The sequence below is a fragment of the Microcebus murinus genome, chromosome 4, assembly GCF_040939455.1.
Source record: "Microcebus murinus isolate Inina chromosome 4, M.murinus_Inina_mat1.0, whole genome shotgun sequence".
NCBI lineage: Eukaryota > Metazoa > Chordata > Mammalia > Primates > Cheirogaleidae > Microcebus > Microcebus murinus.
The window spans coordinates 34349823-34374125 of record NC_134107.1 but is presented as its reverse complement, the minus strand read 5'-3'; the positions used below and the strand labels follow the sequence as shown (position 1 = coordinate 34374125).

General features: G+C 35.4%; 1 protein-coding gene across 2 annotated transcripts in view; it reads right to left on the bottom strand.

Annotated features, from left to right (window-relative positions):
* Positions 1 to 2042: 2042 nt before the first annotated feature.
* Positions 2043 to 24303, bottom strand: part of LOC105882982 (doublecortin domain-containing protein 1) — a 63184-nt gene continuing 40923 nt past the window's right edge. For both annotated transcript variants that reach the window (XM_012785877.3, XM_076002075.1), the window contains 4 exons: positions 18656 to 18792; positions 17235 to 17405; positions 6026 to 6176; positions 2043 to 3573 (listed from right to left, as the gene is read on the bottom strand). In XM_012785877.3, the coding sequence (XP_012641331.2) occupies positions 3446 to 3573; positions 6026 to 6176; positions 17235 to 17405; positions 18656 to 18792 (587 nt within the window). In that variant the 3' untranslated portion in view covers positions 2043 to 3445. The remainder of the gene's footprint in view (positions 3574 to 6025; positions 6177 to 17234; positions 17406 to 18655; positions 18793 to 24303) is intronic.

The window sequence follows — 24303 nt, the reverse complement described above, 5'->3', positions numbered from 1 at the left end:
CCCCAATATCAATTCCCAAGGTTGAAGCTTCAACTATAGGACTGACAGGCTAAGACCTAATGGTTCCAGCAGCTTGACTGAACCTTATATCTACCTGCCAGCCAGCAGAGGGATACCACAGACAATAACTGATAGCGCCTCCAATCCTGCATCACTATTTTGCTGGCCATATAAATAAAATTTCCTGTTTCCTTTCTTTCTCTCTCGTCCAACACAGTTGCATCGTGGGCATGAGCACTTCTCTCTCCTCACATATTTCTATTTGCACATATGCTACAGGGTGACAGCCTATTGATAGCAGTTTCATATTACAGACTCAAAGAATTAGAAAATGCTACAGCTGGCAGTAGGCACCAACTGAATATTCACAGTTATGAGATCAGTCCATTTACTTTCATCAGCTTTCGCCTGAGTGGTCTTTGTTGATCTTGCTTTGCAGTTGCACGTGGTCATGCGGCCCTAAACCGTGCCATTTATGTAGAATTCTAGTTTATTGTGTTGCAAACAAAACTGCTGCTTTCTTTCTGCTTACCTAGTCTGGGGTGGGCGGTGGTGGGTATGAAGTGTGTTCTGAGCCAGGAGGGAATCAGAGCCATTGGTTTAATAAAAACAACTGAGAATCGCCATTGGGTCTAAATTTCACTTAACTGAGGACATTTGCATTTGATTTTGTGATGATCTAGAATAACACAGACTTGTGTGTTTTGATCATCCCCTTCAAAATGATGCCAGAAAAAAATTGCTGCCATGGTGAATCACAAATCTCTCAATGACACTCAGCACACCTGGGCTATTATTGAAGGTTAGCTCACAAATGCTGCAATAGCCACTGGCCACAATTTCCAAGTGATTCTCTGGCAAAATAGAACAAATTTATCTTTTTGTTGTTGTTTGATGGATTGTTGCTTTGTTTTCTTGATTAACAAAACAATGTTTAGTTTCTATGAACAATGAAGAAAAAATTGGACATTCAGGGTTATCACCCTTCAAAGCTACCTTTGCATTTTGAATTATTACTAATGTCTCCTGTTTTACAAAACTGACGTAAGTGCCCAGATAAAATATATAAATATTTATTTAAATATATACATGTGTTTATTTAAATACATAAATTTGTAAGTACTGCCAGTTAATTCTCAAAAAGTTTGCCAAACTTTCAGGCATATTTCTTTTAGTTACCTTGCTTAGAAACATGCAACATCACCCCAACACTTAATCAGGCAACAAAGCTAGAGGTGGGCAGAAAAATCCAGTTCTCCTGAGGACAATCACAAATGCTGGTACACTGATGATTAACATCTGGATCACCTTAAGGGTGTTTGTGAATCAGCAGGAAATAAATTTCTGGAGAAGGCCATGGACTTGGGGATAGTTGCTTTAGTAGTTAATAACAAATGGTTTTCAGTTGATAGAAAAATATTGAAATCTGACTTATATATATATGAGGCTGATTCAAATTTGATAAACATGTCCCCAAAGGAAATTACTAGGTTTATTAAAAGCCTAGGATGGCTGCACAGACTTGCAATAGTCTTATCCTATAGTCTTTGCTGAAGGTGGAGAAACTGCTCCCCTGTCCGCCTTTCAACCAACCAAAGATGAGGGTCAATAACAAAGAAAGAGCAAGTCTGTTCTTAGTCTAAGTTAAAAGTGGCTATGAACTACCCAGATACCCCGGGCAAGCTGTCGTCCACAAAGTAAGTGTTGTTGCCTTGCTGGTAAAATGTGATGTGTTGATGACTGTTATATTACATCTAAAATCCCATTTACTGGTAATAGAAAAGTTCAGTTAAGACTTTTGCCTTATGTCTCCTGGTGCTTGATACAGCGTTGTGTGATATTACCAATTTTCGCTTCAGGCATATTCACATGCAAGAGCGAAGACTTCACAAGAATTTGCACATTTGATCCAGGGTGAAATTATGCCATTTTCATAGCAAAAATCAACTTTTCCCCGGCAGCAAAATGATACATACTTTTACACCTAGAGAAATGCCTTTATTTTCAAGGAATTCTGAAAATAATGTTGTCTTTATAGGGATTGTGATCAAGTCATTCTAGGGAGACGTCCAACTGGTAAGAGTCTTCTTGGCTTACTTTCTGACTGGGAGCAAGTTCCTTAACCCTTCTTGTTTTGGCTTTATTGTCAAAAACTAAAAAGCAAAATAGAAGTCACATGCAATCTTTTTCTCCTATGCGGCACAAAACTGCTTTGGAATACTTCCACATTTCTAACATCATTGTTACACACAGAGAAAATGTCTGTAAAAGGGCAAATTGCTGTTGATGTAACATGTGAAATTTCATCTCAATGTGCTTGCTTTTAGTGGTGTCGGAGGCAGTAGGAATTTATTCATGGAGCCCTACTGATTTGCAGACTGGGAGTAAATACCAGGCCTTTTGCAGTGATTACCAAGAGCCCCCTTCAGTAGAAATGATATACTGCCTTCCTGCATCACATTAAAGTCGAGGATTGAGGAGTGAGCCCATCAGAGCCATTCTGTACACACCTAGCCAGGCTGCAATTTATATTCAGACAGAGCTGTGAGTGGCTTTCAGAGGACAAGAGGGAGGAAGAGCATTTCTCTGGAATTTTTCCACCAAAAGCAGAAACCAAACTCCAATTTGTTACTGCAATGCTTTGAAAAATGGTTCTTTATTCTACTCAGGAAGAAATTAGCAGGTAAATTCTTCTCTTCCTATAGGATTGACGCCTAAGACTGCTAAGGATCTCCCTCTATCCCTTTTAAAAAAAATAACAACTCTCATATGATTTTTCTTTCAAATAATACATATATCCTTTCCCTAAATTTTTGTATTGAGGACTTAGTCTATGACTCTTGATTTCTGACAATATGCCAGGAATTGCCCAGCTTCATATCTCATGAACAACATCTAACTGTACCCCACAAAGGATCCTGCACTGTTACTACAGGTGAAATTGATGAGAAATTGGAAGAAAAAAGATCAATTCATGTGGCATTTGGTGGCCACCAGCCACTTCAGTTTTATTCAGTAAGTGTACGATTTTAAAGCAGAGGCTTTAAAAATGTGTTCATTGAGTCAGAAAATGTCAGTTGGGGGCAAATTTAGTGTTAAATGGTCAAAAAGAGCCTATTGTATTATGAAATATTACATATAATATAATATATAAGCTGTTTGATCCTGTGAAATTATATTTCAATAATAACTGGTAGTTTCCATTTTTTTCCTGGAAGAAAATACACCTAAGATATTTCATTGGCATTATTATATCTAATTTTGTTGCATTTCCAAGAATAGATTTGAGGTATAAAATGCCACTTTATGTAAAAGGTAACAACCTTTAAAAGAGACTGCATGAAAATAAAAGGAATAAACGATCATCATGTCATAACAAGCATATGAATATGTACACATCTATACCAGCAAAACACAGCACAACGTCTGATGGTTCCGATAGGAGTTAACTGTGGAGATGTACCAGAGATAGCAGTTTTGTGGATGGCAACACCACAGTGTCTGTAGCTTGAGGGCCATGCTGCCTTTGGATTCTGGCATAATTTGCTCTGACCTCTAATTGTTGCTTTAACTCTGTTAAAAAAAATATATTGAGAGATAAGTCAATGCATTTATAGAAAAATTAAAAGTGCAAGGTGATTATAAACTTGAAGATCCCCCAGAAATCTTTGGCTCCTACCCTGGACTCTCTCATTAAAACCCTTGACGTGCTTATTACATCAGATATGTGTTAATATTCTTTGGATTTCTAGAGAATAGAAGTTGTTAGAGAGGGCTCCCTTCCAGATTTTCTGTACATCCTGAATTGGAAGCTAACCTAGGAGTGGTATAAAAATTGAACCCATTGAAAAGATAGGAAGCACAGCAGAGAGAACAGTGTTCAGATTTTATGGCAAACATCATAAAGCACTCTTTTAATTTTGTTGGGGGTTTGTGTGAAAGAAACTATTCTAATAGCATATGGTTTGTTTTTCCAAATCGAATTCATTTTTCAAAAACCCAACGTGATTCTTTGATGACTAACTTGCACGTGCTAAATGTTTTTGATGTTATAGTACATAAAATATTATCAAATGTTTAATTTTGAAACTCCCAGGCTACCTTATTTTCTTACTACATATTTAAGCCAGTCACAGAAAAATCATGAGTGGAATAACTAATTAATTAAATGTCCCTTAATGGTATATACATTTAATGGCAGTTCTATCTTTTCTTTTTTTAAAGCATTCTGAATATTTAGATTTCTACTAAATGATTATTTCTAAATTAATTATTTTTTAAAAAACACTAATATGGCAACAATAAAATAAGTTCTTAAAGAACAACTGAATCAATCTCTCTGCAATCAGATTTCCTAGAACATATATTCACTCACTAGAAAGAATTTAGAAAGTTGGAGAAAACTACAAATCCTTTCACCAGGAAGACAATATGGGGAACATACTTTCATAGGAAAGGAATCAACTTTCACATCATAGTAATCCATGTGTTTACAGAATAAAAATGAATGTTTGTCTACCTAGCCTTGTCAAAGGTTCACAGAGCTAACATGGAGGAAAATGCTAGAAAGAGTAATATTTACATTTCTAATTTTTTTCTCTTCCCCTTCACAGCTTTTATTGGTGACAGGCTAGCTTCTGGGAAGACAGCCTACATCTCTCTCTGCGGTTTGGATACCCTTTTGCCTAGCTTTCCTGAAACATGTTTAGCTTTATTTATAAGACAGGTTCAATGATCACAATGTGGCGAGGAGGGTAGGGTACAGACAACTTAGGCTCATCCTGAGAATGTGAAAGACTGAGCATAAATAACGAAGGGACTAGGAAAGTACCCCCTACCACGCCACTCATTTGCTCACTATTCAATTGTACTGTAATCATTTCAAGTGTGTTCATATTCTTAATCAGCTTGAAAATTCTTTCAAGAAAGGAAGCTTGGCTTATTTTTCTTTACGAAGAAATGCACTTTGGGAATATAGAAAGCTGTTAACTAATGCTTACAGATGATAAGAACCCTATCATTGGTGTGGTCTTCTTAGTAACCATGTAGTGAAGGTCACCAAGAACTGGGGTGATGGATAGTGGGGTGTGATGGAGACAGAAGAACACAAAGATTGGAGCCTCGTCCATAATGTAGGATGGTGCTGGAGGAATATTTGTTGTATCCTTCAGGCATCCCAATAAATCCTTGTCTCCCTATTTTTTGATCTTCATTTCTATATTTTTGTCTTTTATGGGCTAAATATAAAGATATGATTACAACTGTTTTAAAAGTTTTTGGTTTACCTACCTGACAAATAACATAGTGGTAATAATTTTATGGTGACGTTTTAAAGTAAAAAAAAAAACTAGTGTTATTATTATAAGGATGCCAGGTAATTCACTTCCTAATCTTTCAATTTCCTTTAAAGTGATAACAATATTCTTTGGAATTTCCTGAAAATTATGCCTTTGCTAACATATACCTGCCTATAGAAAGGGGCTTTAAATTCATCAGGATAAATAGGATAAAGGACAAGAGTTCATTCAATAACAAATACATGTTCTTTTCAGTTTCTGTCATTTATCAAGGAAAATGATCAAAGAATAGATGAAATAATAAAACTAGCATATATTTACTTATTGCAAATGAAATAAATCTGAAAACTATGTAATTATTATTAATAAAACATCAAGTTTGAAATAACTAGAAAAGCAGGAAGTCAGTGGAGCCTCACTTTCCTCAGGGTTCATACACTAAGGGAATATCTCCAAATGGGGCTCTCTTAGTATTTCTGCTACAAATACATCCCCTAAATAAGGCTCAAGACTAACTGAAATTGGATTGAATTCTTCAGAGCAAACAGTGTTAACAATTAGGTTTCAGAACAGGTGAGGGTAATTATTAAATTATTTAGTAATAATTAAATTATTTAATAATAATTTAACAATCATGAAAAAACATCATGATGGGATATAAACTCTTGGAAGAAAAAAAATGCATTAATTTTTTAAAAACTTGATGGCAAAGAAACTGCCGCCCGTACCTTTTTGGGTTATAAAGCCATGCCCTGTAGATGCGCAGATGACCATGTCTCGCTCTATGTCATCCCATGACTGAACCAGCTCTCCCTCTGGGGTGTACAGTGCTCTGGCTGGGTGGGCCATTTTGAGACGAGAGGAGCAGTCATCCAGCAGCTGAAACGCAAAGGGACAGCCATATAAGAATATGGAATGTCACAATATAATTAAGTGTTAAAGAATCAACGCTTTTATACAAGAACTATTATCCTAATTGAGTATTCACTCACTTATAATTGTTAGAAACAGGTGTAGAAGGAATGGGAAGAAGTACATACAAATGTTCCTTAAAGTGCTTAAACAATGAGGAACTTCTGTCTTCAGTGGAATTTTCCTCCTAGTTCTGTGTTTTTCCATGGAAGAAGGCTTCTCGCTGTTTAAGACATCCCTAAATATGATAAACCCTAGATTGAGAATGCAGACTTCCCAGAACAGCTAAAACAATTTTTTTAACGACCAAGGAACTAGAATGACAAAAGGTGAAGAGATTCAGGCTCTGTGTGACCATGGACAAGCCAGGCAACTTTATTACAAGGATCTCTTGAACTATAAAAATGAGGTTTTGGCCTAAGACCGCTCTGGCTCTTTGGTTCTTTGGTTAGAAAGTCTTTTTTTCTAATTGATAAATTTGAAAACTCTCCAGAGCAACCTTATTTAACTTTTCTCAATTTTCCTTGAAATATTCATAAAAACACATGTACAGATACAAAGTGTCAAGAGTACTAGAAAGATTGGTCAACATGCTGCCAGACTCCTGAGGATAATTCTGTTAAAATGTGAATAAGGCCTTAAGACAAAATAACAAAAGCAGTCAGGAAGAAAGTGAGAGAGTTCTATAGACCTGCCTGTATGACTTTCACCTAACAGAGGGCCAGAAGCCTATTCCCCCAAAATGTAGGAGCCAGGTCCACAACAACACCCGACATCGCCATCAGTACTGCTGTTTATAGATCTATTTAGGGGCTACAACTGACAACAATAGATGGAATAGGTTAATTCTCTTTGGTCACCCATAATTGTGGCAGGGGACACACTGGGCACGTGATGACACCCTGCATCTAGGAAATGAATCAGCAATATAAAGTGAAGCAAGAAGCATGATGGCGCAGTGCAACTCAAAGAGTACAGTTTTTCACCTATTATTTTGAGTAAGGGACAAATGAATTGAATTGAATAATAGTTGAAATTATCTGAGAATATGTTGCCCTCTGTAGTGTTTGATAGGCAGAGAAGAGCAATAGGAGAGTGGTCTTAAATGCAGCCACACTGCTTCTGCTAAGCAACACTAGTCAGCAACCATTTGACTAAATACTGTGCATACCACCCAATCCTCACACTCAGGAACAAGGGAGGATTCTGGCAGTTGCCGAGTAGACACTTATAGGTGACCAAGGAGAATTAACCTATTCTGTCTATTATCAAAAGATCTCTCCTTGTACAAGGAAGTAGAAATAGAAAAATCAACAATAGCAACAATGTGAGGGCTTATGAAAATTGTCAACAATATAAAGGGTACATTGTACTCAAGGTGAAAACTTTGAAAAAGATTTACAACAGGATTATATGTTAGAGAGTATCTGTGTTGTGTTCTCCCCAAATTCAATAAAATGTGACTTCCATAAACACACACACACACACACACACACACACACACACACCCAGAAATGAGGTAACAAAATCTTAAGCGAGAAAAGTATTGCTGAGACGTACGTAGGAGAGACGCTGCTGCTGCTGCTGCTGCTGATAGTAACAGCAACTAAAATGTACTGACACATTTCTAGGGGCTAAGGACTTCTCTAAGAGTTTTCAACGACAATCTACTTTCATCTTATGGAAATGATTATGCTCCTTTTGTTGATAAGAAAAATGGAGACTAGCATTACCAAGGTCATACAGCTAGTAAGAGAAGAAATGGCGTTTCAAGTTGGGATAAAGAGAAAGCTGAGTGAGAAGGGGACAGAAATTAAGAAAGTAAAAGACTCTATTACAGAAAATCAAATCAGTTTTGGGGAGGACTAGGTTGAGAAAATTTCCTAGGATATAGAGAAAGGACAAGAGATAACATTTATGAGAAAAGTTAAACATCTGGAATGTCAAGACATCCGATATTAAACCTATACATTACTGGTATTACTGGAGAAGAATCCAGAATAAAGTAAACTTAAGCAATTATTAAAAAATAGAAGAAAACTTTCCAGTCCCAAATAAAGAGCCTTGACTTCAGAAGAATAGGCTAACCTAGGATAAGGCAAAGTTCATGAAAAAAATGAGTAACATTTAAATATAACAGGGTAAAAGGTATAGATTTCAAGCACAGGGGAAAATTCAGTTATATTTAGACTTTGTTTTCTACAACACTGAATACCAAAGAATATGGAGCAAAATCTATGAAGTTTTTAGAGGAAAAGATTTTAATATAAGAATTCTATATACAGCCATGTTATTATTTATGGTTAAAAGAAACAAATTATATCTTCCTGTATACCAAACCTTAGAAGATATATTATCCATGTACATTTCAAATTATTAAGAAATGAGCCAGTCACAGTGGCTCAGGCTAGGTGTGGTGGCTCATGCCTGTAATCCCAGCACTTTGGGAAGTTGAGGCAGGAGGATCACTTGAGGCCAGGAATTCAAGATCTCCTGGGCAACATAGTGAGATCCTGTCTCTGCCAAAAAAAAAAAAAAAGAAAAAAAAGAAAAGAATCAAAATTTTTAACTATGGGAAAGTCATAATATAAAATGACTGATATTAAGCATTAGGACAACTAGAACATGATATAACTTCTACAAAAATGATCCAAAAAGAAATGAATTAAAATTTTTAAAAATAAATCTTCACAGAGAAAAAAATAAAATAAAAATGAAAAACATCACCAAAAAGGGAGGCGGACAAGGAAACGAAAAACAAAAGCATTCTTTTTCATCATTCATGGAGAAAAAAAGATGCTGTTTCCTTCCTTTTTCTCTGTTAAGAATATTTATATTTATGATTATAACCAATGTAACAAAACATAAAGTCAGAATAAGAGAAATTGTTCTTCTAAGAGAACTAGGCAAAATCTCATCATGTAAACTGAATATGATTCTATTCTTAGAAAACTTTGGTGAATCAAATGAGAAATTAATAATAAAAATAAAAGCACTCAATAAAGTGGTCAAATACAAAATTAATTTTAAAACATCAATAGTTATTCTGTTCACCAATAATAGGCATTTAGAAAATACAGCTAGTGGAAATATGTTCTAGCAACAAAACCAACTAAGAATAACAATTATTTTAAAATGTGAGACCCTTATTAAATAATATAAAATTTTACTGAAGGACCAAAACAAACAAACAAAAAAGACTTGTTGGTATATAAAAGAATGCCATAAGCCTGGTTGCAAATATTGAATATCATAAAAGGTGTGAACTTCTTATGAAGTTAATCCATAGTCTAATACAACTACACTCGAAACCCCTGTAGGATGATTTTACGGTGTTGAAAGGTAATTTCAAACTTCACCTATCAGAATTAACAGGCAAAAATATTCAAGTAAAATTTGAGAACAAAGTGCAACAAGTGACTTCTTCCAGATATTAAAATGTATTATAAATCTATATAATTTAAGAACTATTACTTACCTTATACAACTTAAAAACATAATCCAGTATATGTAAGACTTCATTATGCTATAAAGTTGGTATTTCAACTTAGTGGGGAGGACAAAAAAAGACCAGTCAGAAAATAGGGCTGAGATAATTTTAAGCCAAGCAATAAAGCAGAGAAAATAGCTTCACTCAAATTTTACACCAGATAAAAAGGACAGGGGAAAAGTAAAAAACACAATTATAAAAAATTAGAAGAAAAATTAGCTGAATATTTATATGACCTTAGGATGGTAAAGGACTATCAGAACATTAAAAGCAATGAACAAACTTACAAAATTTATTACCTCTGTACATTAAAAAATGCCATAGACACAATGGCAAATTAGAAATTTGATACAATAACTATGATAAAGTTAGTACTTAAAAAAAAATTCTTATCAATATGAAAAATGTATCTAATAGCAAAGTAACAAGACTTAGGGAATTCAGAGATAATAAATGATAACACAAAACAAAACAAATCAAAATCATCTCTACAAGTAATTAAAGACACATAAATTAAAACATAGATATAACATTTTTCTTCTGTCAAACCTGCAAATAAATGTTTCTAAATTACTGCATTTAGTGTTGTTGATACAACAGGGAGGTGGGAATTGTCATTCACTACTTGTGAGAACATAAACTCCTGAAACATTCCTAGAAAACAAGCAGGCAATGAATATCAAAATTCTCAAGCATGTTTATGTAATTTGACTTAGCAATCTTTCTAGGAATTTATTTGAAGAAAATAGTCAGACAATAAATATTGATTTTATATATCAATATGTTGTTTATAACATTCTTCATAATAGCAAAAAATTAAAAACAGCCTAAGTGGCAAATGATAGAAAACTGAATGAATAAATAATGAATTCATTTGACAGAAGATTAGAATGCCATTGAAAATAATGTGTTTTTAAGAATGTTAAATTATATGAAGAAAAAGTCACAATAGTTTTTTAGGTTAATAGAGCATCCCACAAAATTGTAATATATACCATGTGACCTGCTATGATCACAATGGCAAAAAAATTTATAATTGTTTAGAAACCATAGAAATACATATACTAAAATTATAATAAATGGTTATATGTGGGTGATGGAATTTCCCTTTCCTACTTTGTCCTTTTATTCTTTTTCTAATTTTAATATGATAACTATATGCTGCTTTCTAATTAGAAAATGGAATAAATGTTATTTAAAAACTCAAAAAATTCATAGAGATTATTTTTAAAAATGCGATTTCAATAGAGTCATATGATTTATTTTGTGATTTTTCTAAATTCTCCATAACAATAGTCACTATCTTCATTTGCTTGGGCTGCAAATCCCACAGACTGAATGGCTTAAACAATAGACATTGATTTCTTTTTTTTTTTTTATTAGATTTATATTTTATTGAATATTAATTGCATTTATATTCAGTTATATTTTTTTTTTGTTTTTTGGCATATTATGGGGGTACAGATTTTAAGGTTTCAATAAATGCCCATTTCCCCCCCTCCCCCCAAAAGTCTGAGTCTCCATCATGACCATCCCCCAGATGGTGCACATCTCACTCATTATGTATGTATATACCCGCCCCCCTCCCCCCTCCCACCTCCCCAATACCCTATTACTGTAGCACCTGTGTGTCCACTTAGGTGCTACTCAGTTAATACCAGTTTGCTGGAGAATATATCTGGTGCTTGTTTTTCCATTCTTGGGATACTTCACTTAGTAGTATGGGTTCCAGCTCTAACCAGGAAAATATAAGATGTGCTATATCACCGTTGTTTCTTAGAGCTGAATAGTACTCCATGGTATACATATACCACATTTTATTAATCCATTCTTGGATTGATGGGCACTTGGGCTGTTTCCACAGCCTTGCAATTATGAATTGTGCTGCTATAAACATTCGAGTGCAGGTGTCTTTTTTGAAGAGTGTCACTGGATCATTTGGGTAGATGCCCAGCAATGGGATTGCTGGATCAAATGGTATATTCACTTGTATCGCTTTAAGGTATCTCCATATTGCTTTCCACAGAGGTTGAACTAGTTTGCAGTTCCACCAGCAGTGTAGGAGTGTTCCTCTCTCTCCACAACCACGCCAGCACAGACAAAAACATACGCTGGGGAAAAGAATCCCTTTTCAATAAATGGTGCTGGGAAAACTGGATAGCCACTTGTAGAAGGTTAAAACAGGACCCACACCTTTCACCTCTCACAAAAATCAACTCACGCTGGATAACAGACTTAAATCTCAGGTATGAAACCATTAGAATTCTAGAGGAAAATGTTGGAAACACTCTCCTAGACATCGGCCTAGGCAAAGAGTTTATGAAGAAATCCCCAAAGGCAATCAAAGCTGCAACAAAAATAAATAAATGGGACATGATGAAACTACAAAGCTTCTGCACAGCCAAAGAAACAGTCATGAAAGTAAACAGACAACCTACAGAATGGGAGAAAATTTTTGCATCCTATGTATCCGATAAAGGACTGATAACTAGAATATACTTAGAACTCACGAAAATCAGCAAGAAAAAATCAAATAACCCTATTAAAAAGTGGGCAAAGGACATGAACAGAAACTTTTCTAAAGAAGACAGAAGAATGGCCAACAAACATATGAAAAAATGCTCACCATCCCTAATCATCAGGGAAATGCAAATCAAAACTACAATGAGATATCACTTAACTCCAGTGAGAATGGCCTTTATCAAAAAGTCTCCAAATAACAAATGCTGGCGTGGTTGTGGAGACATTGATTTCTTAAAGTTCTGGCGGCTGAGAAGTTCAAGATCAAGGTGCCAGCTGATTCAATTCCTGGTGAGGGCTCCCTTCCTAACTTGTAGATGACTATGAGACAGAAAGAGGTCTCTCCCTCTCTCTCTCTTCCTCTTTGTATAAGGCCACCAATACTATCAAATTAAAGTCCCGCCCTTATGACCTCTTTAATCTTCATTATCCCATAAAAGCCCTATCTCCAAATATAGTCACACTGGGGTTTAAGTCTTCAACATATGAATTTGGGGGATACAATTCAGTCCACAACAGTCACTATTTCTTTTCTGCTTTGAGGCAACCAAAGGGATGATAGCTGAGTTTCTGTCTGGGCTGGGAGCAATGGGGAGCTGTTCTAGAAATATATAGAGATAGGTACCTGGGAGAAATTTGTGTACTTTGAAAAGATCCACAAGGAGGAATTTATTATATTTTTCCTTACTTTACCACTAAAATATCACTATTCTACAAAGATTATGTTTTCCATTTATAATAAGAAAAATAAATATAATTTAAGAAAAACATACATGAAAGGCAAAATATGAATTAAATTATATTATTTCACTTGGTTTTTACTAAGACCTACTTATATGAGACAAAAATCAATGAATTTATAAATATCTTTAAAAAATAAATTAAAAAATAAGGCATTTTTTGGTACAATTAAGTTCTAAAATATCTAGTCAGCTTATGACCTTTATATTATTAATTCCCAGTTTTTCAAATCTAACTAAATTTATTCAAATATCCTTTTTAAAGTGAGTAATATAAATTAAATGTTTATAAATTCTGTAATAACAAAAGTTCATGATAAAGGAACAATATTCTATAAATAATTCCTCACCCACAATCTATTTTGTGAGTTTAGTTTTCATAGACCAGGTCTCCCTCAGGGTGGGGCACAAGGGCATCACAGAGCTATTGCACACTCCCTGTGGGCATGAGGCACTTGCCTATCCAAATCAAAAGGACCTGCTTCTTATTCTTTCAGCCTCTGCTCATGCATTCGGAACCGTTCCCGGGCTAAGAAAGAACACACTGACTTTGAGACTCTGTAGAATCAGAAAGATGTTGCAGGATCGGAAGAAGACAAACGCTTTGGGAACATAGAAGGAGGGGCTCAGGCAATCATAAATCAGAGAAAGATGTTGGTCCTGAAGAAAGACCCACTAACCCTGGAGAGAGAGAGCTAGCTGCCTTGGTGCATTGATGACTGATGAGCCGACACCAGTTGGAGATGAGAGTAGCCCTAGCCATGTTCAAAGAGTGGGTGGGAAGGATGTGGTTAAATCATCCAGAATAGCCACAGCAGTGAAAGCAGTTGAGAGAAAGTCTGCATTGGATGGGATTCAAATACCATCTGGGGGTTTCATTATAGAAGGTAGAGTGAAGCACTTTGAAATGTGTTCTGTTTCTCATTCTTCCAGTAAAAGTACTAACCATTGAAACTCGGAGCTTCTTTGGAATCAGTGTCATTAGCCAGACTCCCCCAGTGAAATCTGAACCCTACCCTTCCTGCTGCCTGTTTGTTTCACACACACAGTCCCTTCTCCAGAGGTATTCTTTACAGCCTGGCAGCCTGGAAGGATACATTTCTAGCTGATCACAAAGAATCTCATACAGGCCCCTAAAGACAAAAATATACAGGATGGAAAAGGAAAAGGTAGAGGTTAGAAAGAATATTTTTTTTTATAAAGCAAAGAAAGAAATACTAATAATATGCAGAAATTTTTCTAGACATTCTCTAAGTGTCTTTCTATACACTGAGGCCACATTAATCTCTACAAAATATTGTTTTCACCATGCCATTTCTTTATTCAGAGACACGTAATGATTTAAGCACTTTAGTCTGAGATAGTGTTATGGACTGAATTACAACCCTTCAAAAATCATGTTGAAGCCCTAACCCCCACTGTGACTGCATTTGAAGATAGGGCCTTTAAGGAGGCAATTAAGGTTAAATGAGGTCATGAGGGTGGGGCCCTATTCCAGTAGGACTGGTATCTTTATGAGAAGAGACACCAGAGCTTTTTCTGCCTTGGCACATATACAGAGGAAAGGCCCTGTGTGGACGCAATGAGAAGGTGGCTGTCAGCAAGCCAGAAAGGGAGGCCTCACCAGAATACAACGCTGCTGATCTTGGACATTCAGCCTCCAGAACTGTGGAAAAAAAATAATTTCTCTTGTTTCTGTTTTTTAATACCCAGTCTGTAGTATTTAGTTATGGCAGACTGAGCAAACTAATACATACATTTTTAAATGATCTCTCCAGTCATATCTCTTTCTCCCCATTTCTCTCTCTAAGCAGCATCTATTTAAAATGTCTTATGAACTCTAACACCCATACCTTTGTGTGTGGTGCCCCCCATACTTGTTAATGTTTGTTCTGCCCAAGATGTTGAATCTTACCCATTTCTCAAGTACCATCAGAGTTCCTGATTGATTCTTCTGTAAAGTCTTGTCCCTCACTCTAGATGGGCACAGCATTCCCCTTCTCTGAACTCCTATTGAACTTCCTGCCTGCACCACGAATTTGACCTCTATCACATTCTGTTACCACATCTCTCAGAGGAATGGCAGCTTCTTTATCATATATGTTTTTCTTACAAAGAAACTGTGAATTTGTCATAAAAATGTTATATAGAACATATAGAAAAACATACAAGGAAGACAAATAAAGGTCACCCATAATATATAACTGTCTAAAATATATATATGACAATAAAATACTTCCAGTCTTTCTTCTGTATGTGTACATGCATGTGTATAAACTTTAATTCCACATGGTTTATATTATGCTTCTTTCACATAGTATATCTTAAACATCTTTATTGTCATTATTCTTTCTAAAAAGGTGATTTTAATTGAATTATATAATAATATTCCATTCTGCATGCTACAATTCATTTAACCAATTCCCTATTGATGAGTTTTTAAGTTATTTCTAATATGGCTCTGTTTTAAATAGCCCTGTGATAAATATTCTTAATAAACAATATTTGCATATGCTTATTAAAATATCCCTGGGAAAAAGTTCTAGAAGTACATTTTCTTATGATTTATATAGCCAAATTTTCCTCCAAAGAGTTATACTTCCACCAACATGAGAGTGCCAATTTCTCTAAATACCCAAGTAAACCTTGCATATATTTTTAAAAGCTTTGCCAATATGAAATATTAATTTAATGAGAGTACAGACCATATGTTACTTCATTCCTTGTACTGCTACTACTACTATTGATGTTAATCTGTCAATTATATAGCACTATTAAATTTACAAAAATATTTTCACAGACATGAATTAGAATAATACTTCACAGCATCTTGCACAGTACCCTTCTTACATAAAGTTCATAAAAATTATATGATCATGGAATAATAGTTACAGAGTGCCTTTTGTATGCTACACTGAAAGTCACATAAATCAAAAAATCATCCATTGGCTAGATACAGGTATATGTAATCTTTGTAAAAATCATTGTAAGTTTTTGCTATCCTGAATCTGATAGGCTGTCTTTTCCCATTGTCTCTGCCATCCCCCTTAACCTGTTAATCATTTCATATTCTCTCACTATTTTATTAGTTCTAGTTGCAATAGTTAAGTGTATTTTAAAACTTGGCAACTATAACACGAGCTCTGTGATTTTTTGGAGAAACTAGCAGGGAAAAAAAACATTCTAACTTTGTCACAGTGCTTTTCTGGGAAGTTCTCTTCTGAAAAACTTTCAGTTCTTTTTAAAAAAGCACTTTCCATTCTTTCTCCCAGGTGTGCGAAGGTCCTTTACTTGTATTCCTAGTTTCAAGTACACATTCTCTGCATTTTTATCTCTCTCCTCTCAAGTATAGCAAATTGGTCGTCAACTTCTGAGATGCAATGCTCTCACCATTCCTATTAGAACTTCATATCAAAGGAAAGTGATCTCCCCTTACACTTTGAAGCTGGACAAATCTTTAGGGGCAGAACTCATTTGAGATGGCCCTGCTACTACTCTAGGTGCTCCCACCAGCTTCCACAAACTTCTCTAGCCAATCTCTTTCACCATCTTGCCTTTCCACCACCCCTCAGCAACATCTCATCTTTGTGTGACTTTCTCTTGTCCCAGAAAAATTCATTATATCATTTCACAAAATAAGACAAATTACTATTTAAGATATGACTGCCTTAAAAAAAAAACTATCAAAATTTAGTTAATATATGCCTAAATTTTTCATTTAAAGTTTAGGACAGAATGTCAAATTTTAGAATTATATTCCTGAAATTACAAACAATAAATCAACCACTACTCGTCTTTTCCTTAGTCAATGTTTTAACTTTGGGAAGTGGGCATTCTGCCTGTTCTAAGACTGTGGATAGTAGGAATATGATAGGCTTTCTCTACTGACTACTATTGTTTTCCTAATGTACAACAGATGTACTAAATAATTCATGATGGGTGAAAAAATTATTCTTTTGTGAACTTGATTTTAAATAGATGAGGAAAATTATTTTTAAAATTTAGATTTCAGTCTTTGGCTAGAGTGGGTTTGGCTGGCATCATTCTATGCTTGTCAAGTGTAGTATTCAATTCATACATATGCTAGACAGCATGGGATTTCCCATTTTCACACATAAAAGCTCATTTATTTATCAGATCAACCCTATCAGAAAAGTATAATTCCCATTTTATGGATGAGAAAATGAGGTTCAGTGAAATAAAGTAATTTGTCTGATCTAACAATTTAGAAATGCTAGAGCTGGGATTTGAACACTCTTTTCACACTAGACTTACCTCTGAAATAGTTCTGCCCCAGGCATAAGTGCCGTATTCAGGTCTGCCTCCATTTAGATAAATCCATACTCGTTTTGTTTGGGGTTGCTTATACAGGCTGCTCTGCTTGGCTGTAGAAGCAATTTGAGAATTTCTTTTGGATTGCAGTTCTTGGACTTCAGAAAGGTGTGCCTGTCAAAAAATGCCCAGAGAATGTCATGTTTAAAGAACTGTCTCTTTGGTGTGTGTAAAGAATATGATGAAAGCCAAAAATATCTTGTGATTAAAGTATGTTGAAAAAATTTTAGGAAGCAACTTTTAATTGCATTAGCCTCTCTTTTCACTGACTCTTCAGTAAATTCCCCCTGCTTCAATTAAACACTAAAGGCAATAACAACCATTAGAGTAATAACAATAATGAAGCACTTATTTTGGCAAAGCACTAAATTTTCATTTATAATTGAAGAAATGAAGAGATGTGTTTCTGGACTTCTGCATGGTGTTTCTCCTACTGAGAGGTTTCTCTGCATCTAACAAATGAGTTTTTGATTAGAATCACAACACCATTTCCTTTAACCAAAAAAAATACATAAGGGAGTATACATGAATGTTGTTTAAGTCCTTACTTGCTGTCTTTTATAATACAGCAGCCACTCTTATACTTTGCCAGATCCCTACCAGGCAGCTTTTTATCCTACTTCAAGCATATCCTAGTTCAATGCTTTGCATTCATTCCCTGGTCAGTGATTTATCCTTCTTAGCTTGGCAAGAAGTCATATTTCTAGCAATGTCAATTTCTTTTTTCTAGTAACCTTGACTCAGGCACATGCCTAAGATTTAGATTGAACACATTCCACGAATTTGAGAAACCTTATTAAATAGGAACATATCATTTTGATGAAAAACTTCACAAAGCAAAAACTTTTCCCAGGTCTCTCTCCCCAGTCCTCTCTCAATAGCTGACCTTTATCTTTTCAACTTTTTTATATCTGGCAATCCTGACTGATTAACCAATTGGACTGAAACCACTTTTTGAATTTTTCACTTCTGAATGTCTCCATCGCAATTAGTATTTTGCTCCTTGCTCTTTTTACATATTAAGACATGCCCTTAGGAGTAATGAGCAATGAAGCTATAAGGCTCAACTTGACTACACTTATTACAATTACCTTTGTACATATCCACTGGGCCTTTTTCTCTTCTTTACTAAGGTCATAATTTCTGGTCTCCATTCAAACAAAGCAGACTTTCATATGAGCTGGCTGTCTTTTAGATAGCTACTCTCCAAATGCCAACTCAATGCTTGGCATATGCTTATATGGCCATAACCGATCAGATGCTGAGAAATGTATTAATAGAATAATTTTAAAATTCAATATTGTACTTTTAAATGCTTATAAAAGAGGCAGAGCCTTTGATGTTTGAAATCCTAACGAACATACCTCTGTATGTTGTATAAGTTCCATGAGTTTAATTTCCTCTTGAGTCTGCTTGGTCCAACCTCCTTCAACCACCACTGGCTGCACAGGGCTCTTGGTGGGAACCATGGTGGCCGGCTGACATGCTGCTACTCGCCGCCCTGAGGAAACAAGTCTCTAGAAATTTGATTTCTGATGATAGGCTTTCAGATTTCAAATAAATTGGCTTGGCTTTCTATGCATAAATCATTCTACCTAGGAGCACAGGTTAAAATACTAAATATATCATAAAAGCAAAGATGCCTAAGGTAATAATATCTAACAATACCTCTTCATGTGGGAGCTTGAGGCTTTAAATAGCCGGGAGAGGCATACTCACTCTACAGATAGCAAAGAAAGATAACATGCTGACTTCCGCACTGGCCCCAGCCTCACATCCAGGATATGGTTCAGCAGTAATTTAGTCAAATAGAATTCATGACCTTATATAGTTCCTATCATCTCTTCCATTCCTGGAACATATGTTTTGTTCTCTTCACTAATAATAAGCCTTTCCCCCACAATTAGCTTAGCAGCCTGGGGATTAAGTATCTCTAAAATAATATTAACCCAAGAGACAGGAGACTTTTTTTCCTATCTAATAATACCCTGTGAGCACGATTAGTTTCTGACACCTCTGCTGTGCCCTCTATGCTGTTAACATGCTGTGGTAAAAGAAAATATTTATTGGAATACAGTATTCTAAAGAAGCACAGGCGTAATTTAATGTGTGGTAATTCCAATTTATATATTCTTCCAACTAGACCACTTTAAATTATTTTAAAAGAGGTTTTAAAAGTCACATTTATGAAATTGTTTTTCTGTATTGAAATATACTCAGCAATGAGTTTCATTCTGACCTCTAAATTTCTTAAGTAAAAATAATGCTTTCTCTTATGTATTCTTTCCAGAAATCTATCTTGAGCAATAACTACAGGTCAGGTATTTTGCTGGATAATGCAAGCACAAACATTGCCTCAAGTTTGGAAGGGAAGGCAGACATCAAGGAAATGATTACACCGATAGTTGATTGCAATTATGCTGCACCATGGAAGTACAGGGTCTATAAGAGCTTCTGACAGAAGTTGCTAACCTACTCTGAGGCATCAGAGAAGGCTTCTTTGAGAAAGTAAACACTTAGGTTGATAAAATAATAAAACTACTAAAATGAAGTTGAGTCTCAATTTTGTTGCCAACATACTGCTAATGGGCAGATTTTCAGACTATGACTACAAACAAAACTCTTAGAAAATGATTCAATACTTGCAGAGGATAAATCATTTGTGCTCTTGTACCTTAAGTTTATGGAAATAGATCTGGCAATAAAAATAAATGGTAGCAATGACTTTTCAGAGAAACCAGAACTCTATGTACCTAATGAAGATTCATACGCAATTTATGGGTGTGGAGAAAGCATAATTGAATCAGTCAATGAGTTACAGTGACAATGTCATTAGTTTTGGAGAAGATCACAGTGGTACCTCACAAATACATAACACAAATTTATACTAAATAGTTTATCTATAGCTCTATTTATAGAGGGCAGATAACATTAATTTATGACACATAAATTTTTATAAATAATATTTCAACAAATATTTTATTTATGATGCATTTTGAACACTAAAATTTTGTTCAAATAAAGACAGTTCAGCAATAGTTTATCATTTATACTGTTGAGAGCTGGGGATTGAATACAGAAAACAGGAGAAAAAATCATTATGCATGATTTGGTTTTGTTGCCTTGCTTCTAATGGTCCTGTGAAAATGAATGCATTTGCACTATAATTTTCATAAAGAGACATAATGTCATCACAAAAGGTTTTAGTCTGGGGAAAGGTTTTTGTAATAAACTATTATTTATGTAGGTAAGAATAACATAAATTGAAACCAAGCAATAATGCACTGAATAATTTACTTTTTATTTTCTTATTACATTTTTCCATATATCCTATTTTATTTCACATGAGATCAGGGGATAGTAATAATAGCTAACTGTTAATGCAGCATGCCTCTTCCCTACTCCTATTGTTTCATTTCAAGTAAATGGAGCCCCACTGATATTGCAGATGATTTTTCTGATTGGAAATTGGGAAAAATAAGCTGAGGATTCTCGGTCCATGTTTACCATTTTTTCTCTCAGATGCTAGAGAACACGAGTGCTTTGCTGTTCTTTCACGCTAGACAGCTCTCTCCATTCCCCTCCCTTACTGGAAGGCCCACCCTTGTTCAGCATCACCTGTGTCTGGTAGGGTAAGTCCACCGAATTTGGGCTTTTTATTGCAGATTTATTTAGTATTCACACTAAATTAAATGCTTCAACATTGCCTTTATATGTGACTAAGGTGATACTTAACCTAATCCGCCATTCCTGAGTTTTATTTATCAGTTTTATAACCTCAAGTAGGAAAATGGGTTGCCTGCTTAGGTGTCTCTTTATCAATATTTATTGAGTATTTATTATCTCTTAACCATGTAGTAAATATTTGATATTTTTATTTAATCATAAAAACTCTACAAAGCAATTATTAGTATTATGATTAATATTAGCATTGTTTATGCTTACAAAATGACATGTAAAATCAGCTCAGCACAGTGTTTTGTGCATAGTATATGCTCAAAAAAAACTTATTGCATTTACCAATGGCTACAAAACACAAAATAGTTGATTCAGCAACTGTTCATACCTCCCATTTTATCCAACCCTCAAGAAACTCACAATCTTATATGTATTGCAGCTAATGGAGCTAAGACATTCTTATTTGTTCTAATAATCCCAACAAGTAGAAAAAGGCCTGCCTCACAGTAAGTATTTTATAAGCATGTGTTGAATTTGTATTTAATAGCAAAAAACATATCAGTTTGTCAGTAGAGACAAGATTTATCCTAGCACTAAATTCTGAGAGTAACTACATCAACGGATCCCTCTGTAATGGACATCAACTGGCCAAATATAGACTGCTTTTAACAGTGATATTCTAGATGATGCCAAATGAACTTTAAATGCCTTTTCAATACATAACTGGAATAAAAGCTGAAGACATGATATAAAATCTGAATTCAGTAAAGGCAGCTCTCCAGCTGCTATTTTCAGTATGCTGCTTTCTATTGATTTAATTTGATACAGGAATAGAGCTTAGAAAACTCACTGGAGTGAATGGTTGAAATGCCATTCATTCTTTAATTCATTCTACAACTATTCAGAGAACAAATTAGAAGAGTACAGAATTTATAATATAACATAGGAAAGATAGTCACATAAACAGGTAATTAGACTAATGTGATAAGGACCATCAGAGGGGATGGTCAGGGTGTGATAAACCACATTATCCCAGGCTTGGAATGTTGAGGAAACTTCTGGGAAGAAGTAACAAGTAACCTAAAAAATAGAGAATGAATAGGATTAACCCAAGAGGACAGGAGAGGGAAGACTTTGGCGCAGAGGAAACTGGATTTTACCCAAAGCTCAGAGTTAAGAAAGTCTATGGTATGTCTGAGGGACTAAAAGAAAGTTAAAATGTATGGAAATCAGTGGGCAAGGATAAAGGGGAACTTAAAAGAGAACAAGATCATAAAGAGCCACTGTGTGTTTTCGTTCATGGTTTCCTGGCTCATAATTCCCATAGCCCTTGTTACAGTCTTTTGTTATAATGTTGGGTGTGTTAGGCCTCAGGATATAGGATCTCTCTGACCTTCTCCTGCTTTCCTTTCACCTGTCCCAAGGCAGGACTCTAACCTTCCTCCCCACCTCTAAACCCCCTTTCTGAGAGTCATAAGACTCTTATTGCAGAGAGGGTCCTGCACTATCCCCTGGGAGAAGGAATGTTGATGTCATGAAGTTTCCATAAAAACCCAAGATGACTGGGTTAGGAGAGCTTTGGATAGCAAAACACAGGTGGTTCCTGGAGGGTGGCATACCCAGGAAGGATATGGAAGCTCCTTTCCTCATACCCTACCCTCTGCATTTCTTCATCTGTATACTTTATAACAAACTGCTAAACGTGCTTCTTTGTGTTCTGTGAGCTGCTTCAGCAAACTAATCGAATCTAAAGAGAGAGTTGTGGGAACCCTAACTTGAAGCCAGTTGGCCAGAAGTTCCAGAGGCCTGGACTTGAGACTGGGGTCTGAAGGGGGTGGGGAGGTAGTTTTGGGGACTGAGTGCCCAACCTGTAGGATCTGACACTGTCTCCAGGGAGATAGTGTTGGGATTGAATGGGAGGATACCCAGTTGGTGTCCACTGCAGAACTGATTGCTCACTTGGTGACAGGGAGAAACACTTCCCCACATTTGGTCACAGAAGCCTTCTGTGTTGATGATTGTTGTGATGCGAAAGCTAACAAAAAATGTTTGAGTTTTTCCAAGGAGTCACATTAAAGAGTTTCAACTTCATCCTAAAGATAATAGGGAGCCTTGAAAGGTTTTATGCCTGGAGTACCATAACACCTTTGCATTTTTGTATAATCACTTTAACTCGAGAATATCACTACTATTCATAGAAGTGAACCTACTGTCAAGACTAGAAGCAGGGAGACCAATTAAAAAACTGTTCCACTAATGCAAGAAATAGATGATGGTAGCTTGAACTTGGAAGATGACAGTAGGGACTGAAAGGGTTAGAATTCACTTGAGATTAATGTGACAGATTCAAAGTAACAAGACTTATTGAATATTTGCTTGGGAAACATGAGAGGGGGGAGATGCCAAGAATAACTCACAGGTTACCGAGATGGAACACATGGGTGGACGTTGGTAGAATCCACTACTAGAGGAAGCAAAGGAGGCATTGGTGTGGGGTGATATGATAGCTTTATTTTTGGACATGTCCATGGGATATTCAAAGGAAAATGTCTAGTAGTAGGAGTAGTAGAGGTTAGTAGGAATAAAAGATGCTTTTCACTTACACCCAACCTTTCTTTTGGTAAGAACTGGATAATAGCAATTTTAAACCAGAGTTCTGTCTAGTAGATCTAGGACAAGTTGTGCTGTTTATTGAAACAAGATTCATATGCATTTGACATAAGATAGTGCACATACTCAGGAGCTGAACTTCTGCTATGGCAATTACAGAGCTTGAAACGTGTTCTGTCTTAGACTAAAGTCAATAGTACATTGCTTTTCCCCAAAGAAACATTTGTATCTCAAGTGCTGGGAATAGTATAAGGTCAGAAATCTATGATTCTATGACAAAGAGAATGGAAGAAGAGGACAGCAATTGATCACTTTGGCATATTTTACCCTGCATAAAAAGGGGGAGTCATTTAAGTTACTGACATTCAATTTTAAAGATTTTAGTACTTAGCATTTCCCCATTCGGATTATTAAAAAAACAAAACAAAACAAAACTTCTTCCCCAGCATACCAAAGGAATGGCAAGTTTTGTTTAAAGACTAATTCATAAAATGTCAGTTCAGGGATTATTTCTAAAATAATAGGATGGGTTATCTGGCCCAGACACACTCCTAATTTTTTTAATGTATACATAAGCTGTGTGATTTTAATTTTAATATAAAAATTACACATATAAAATTAGTATGAAAAAGATATATTATTAAGTTTTAGACTTTGCTCAACTGATTTATGTAACATAATATTTATATAGTACTCATTGGTTAAACACCTGGTATCTAATGTT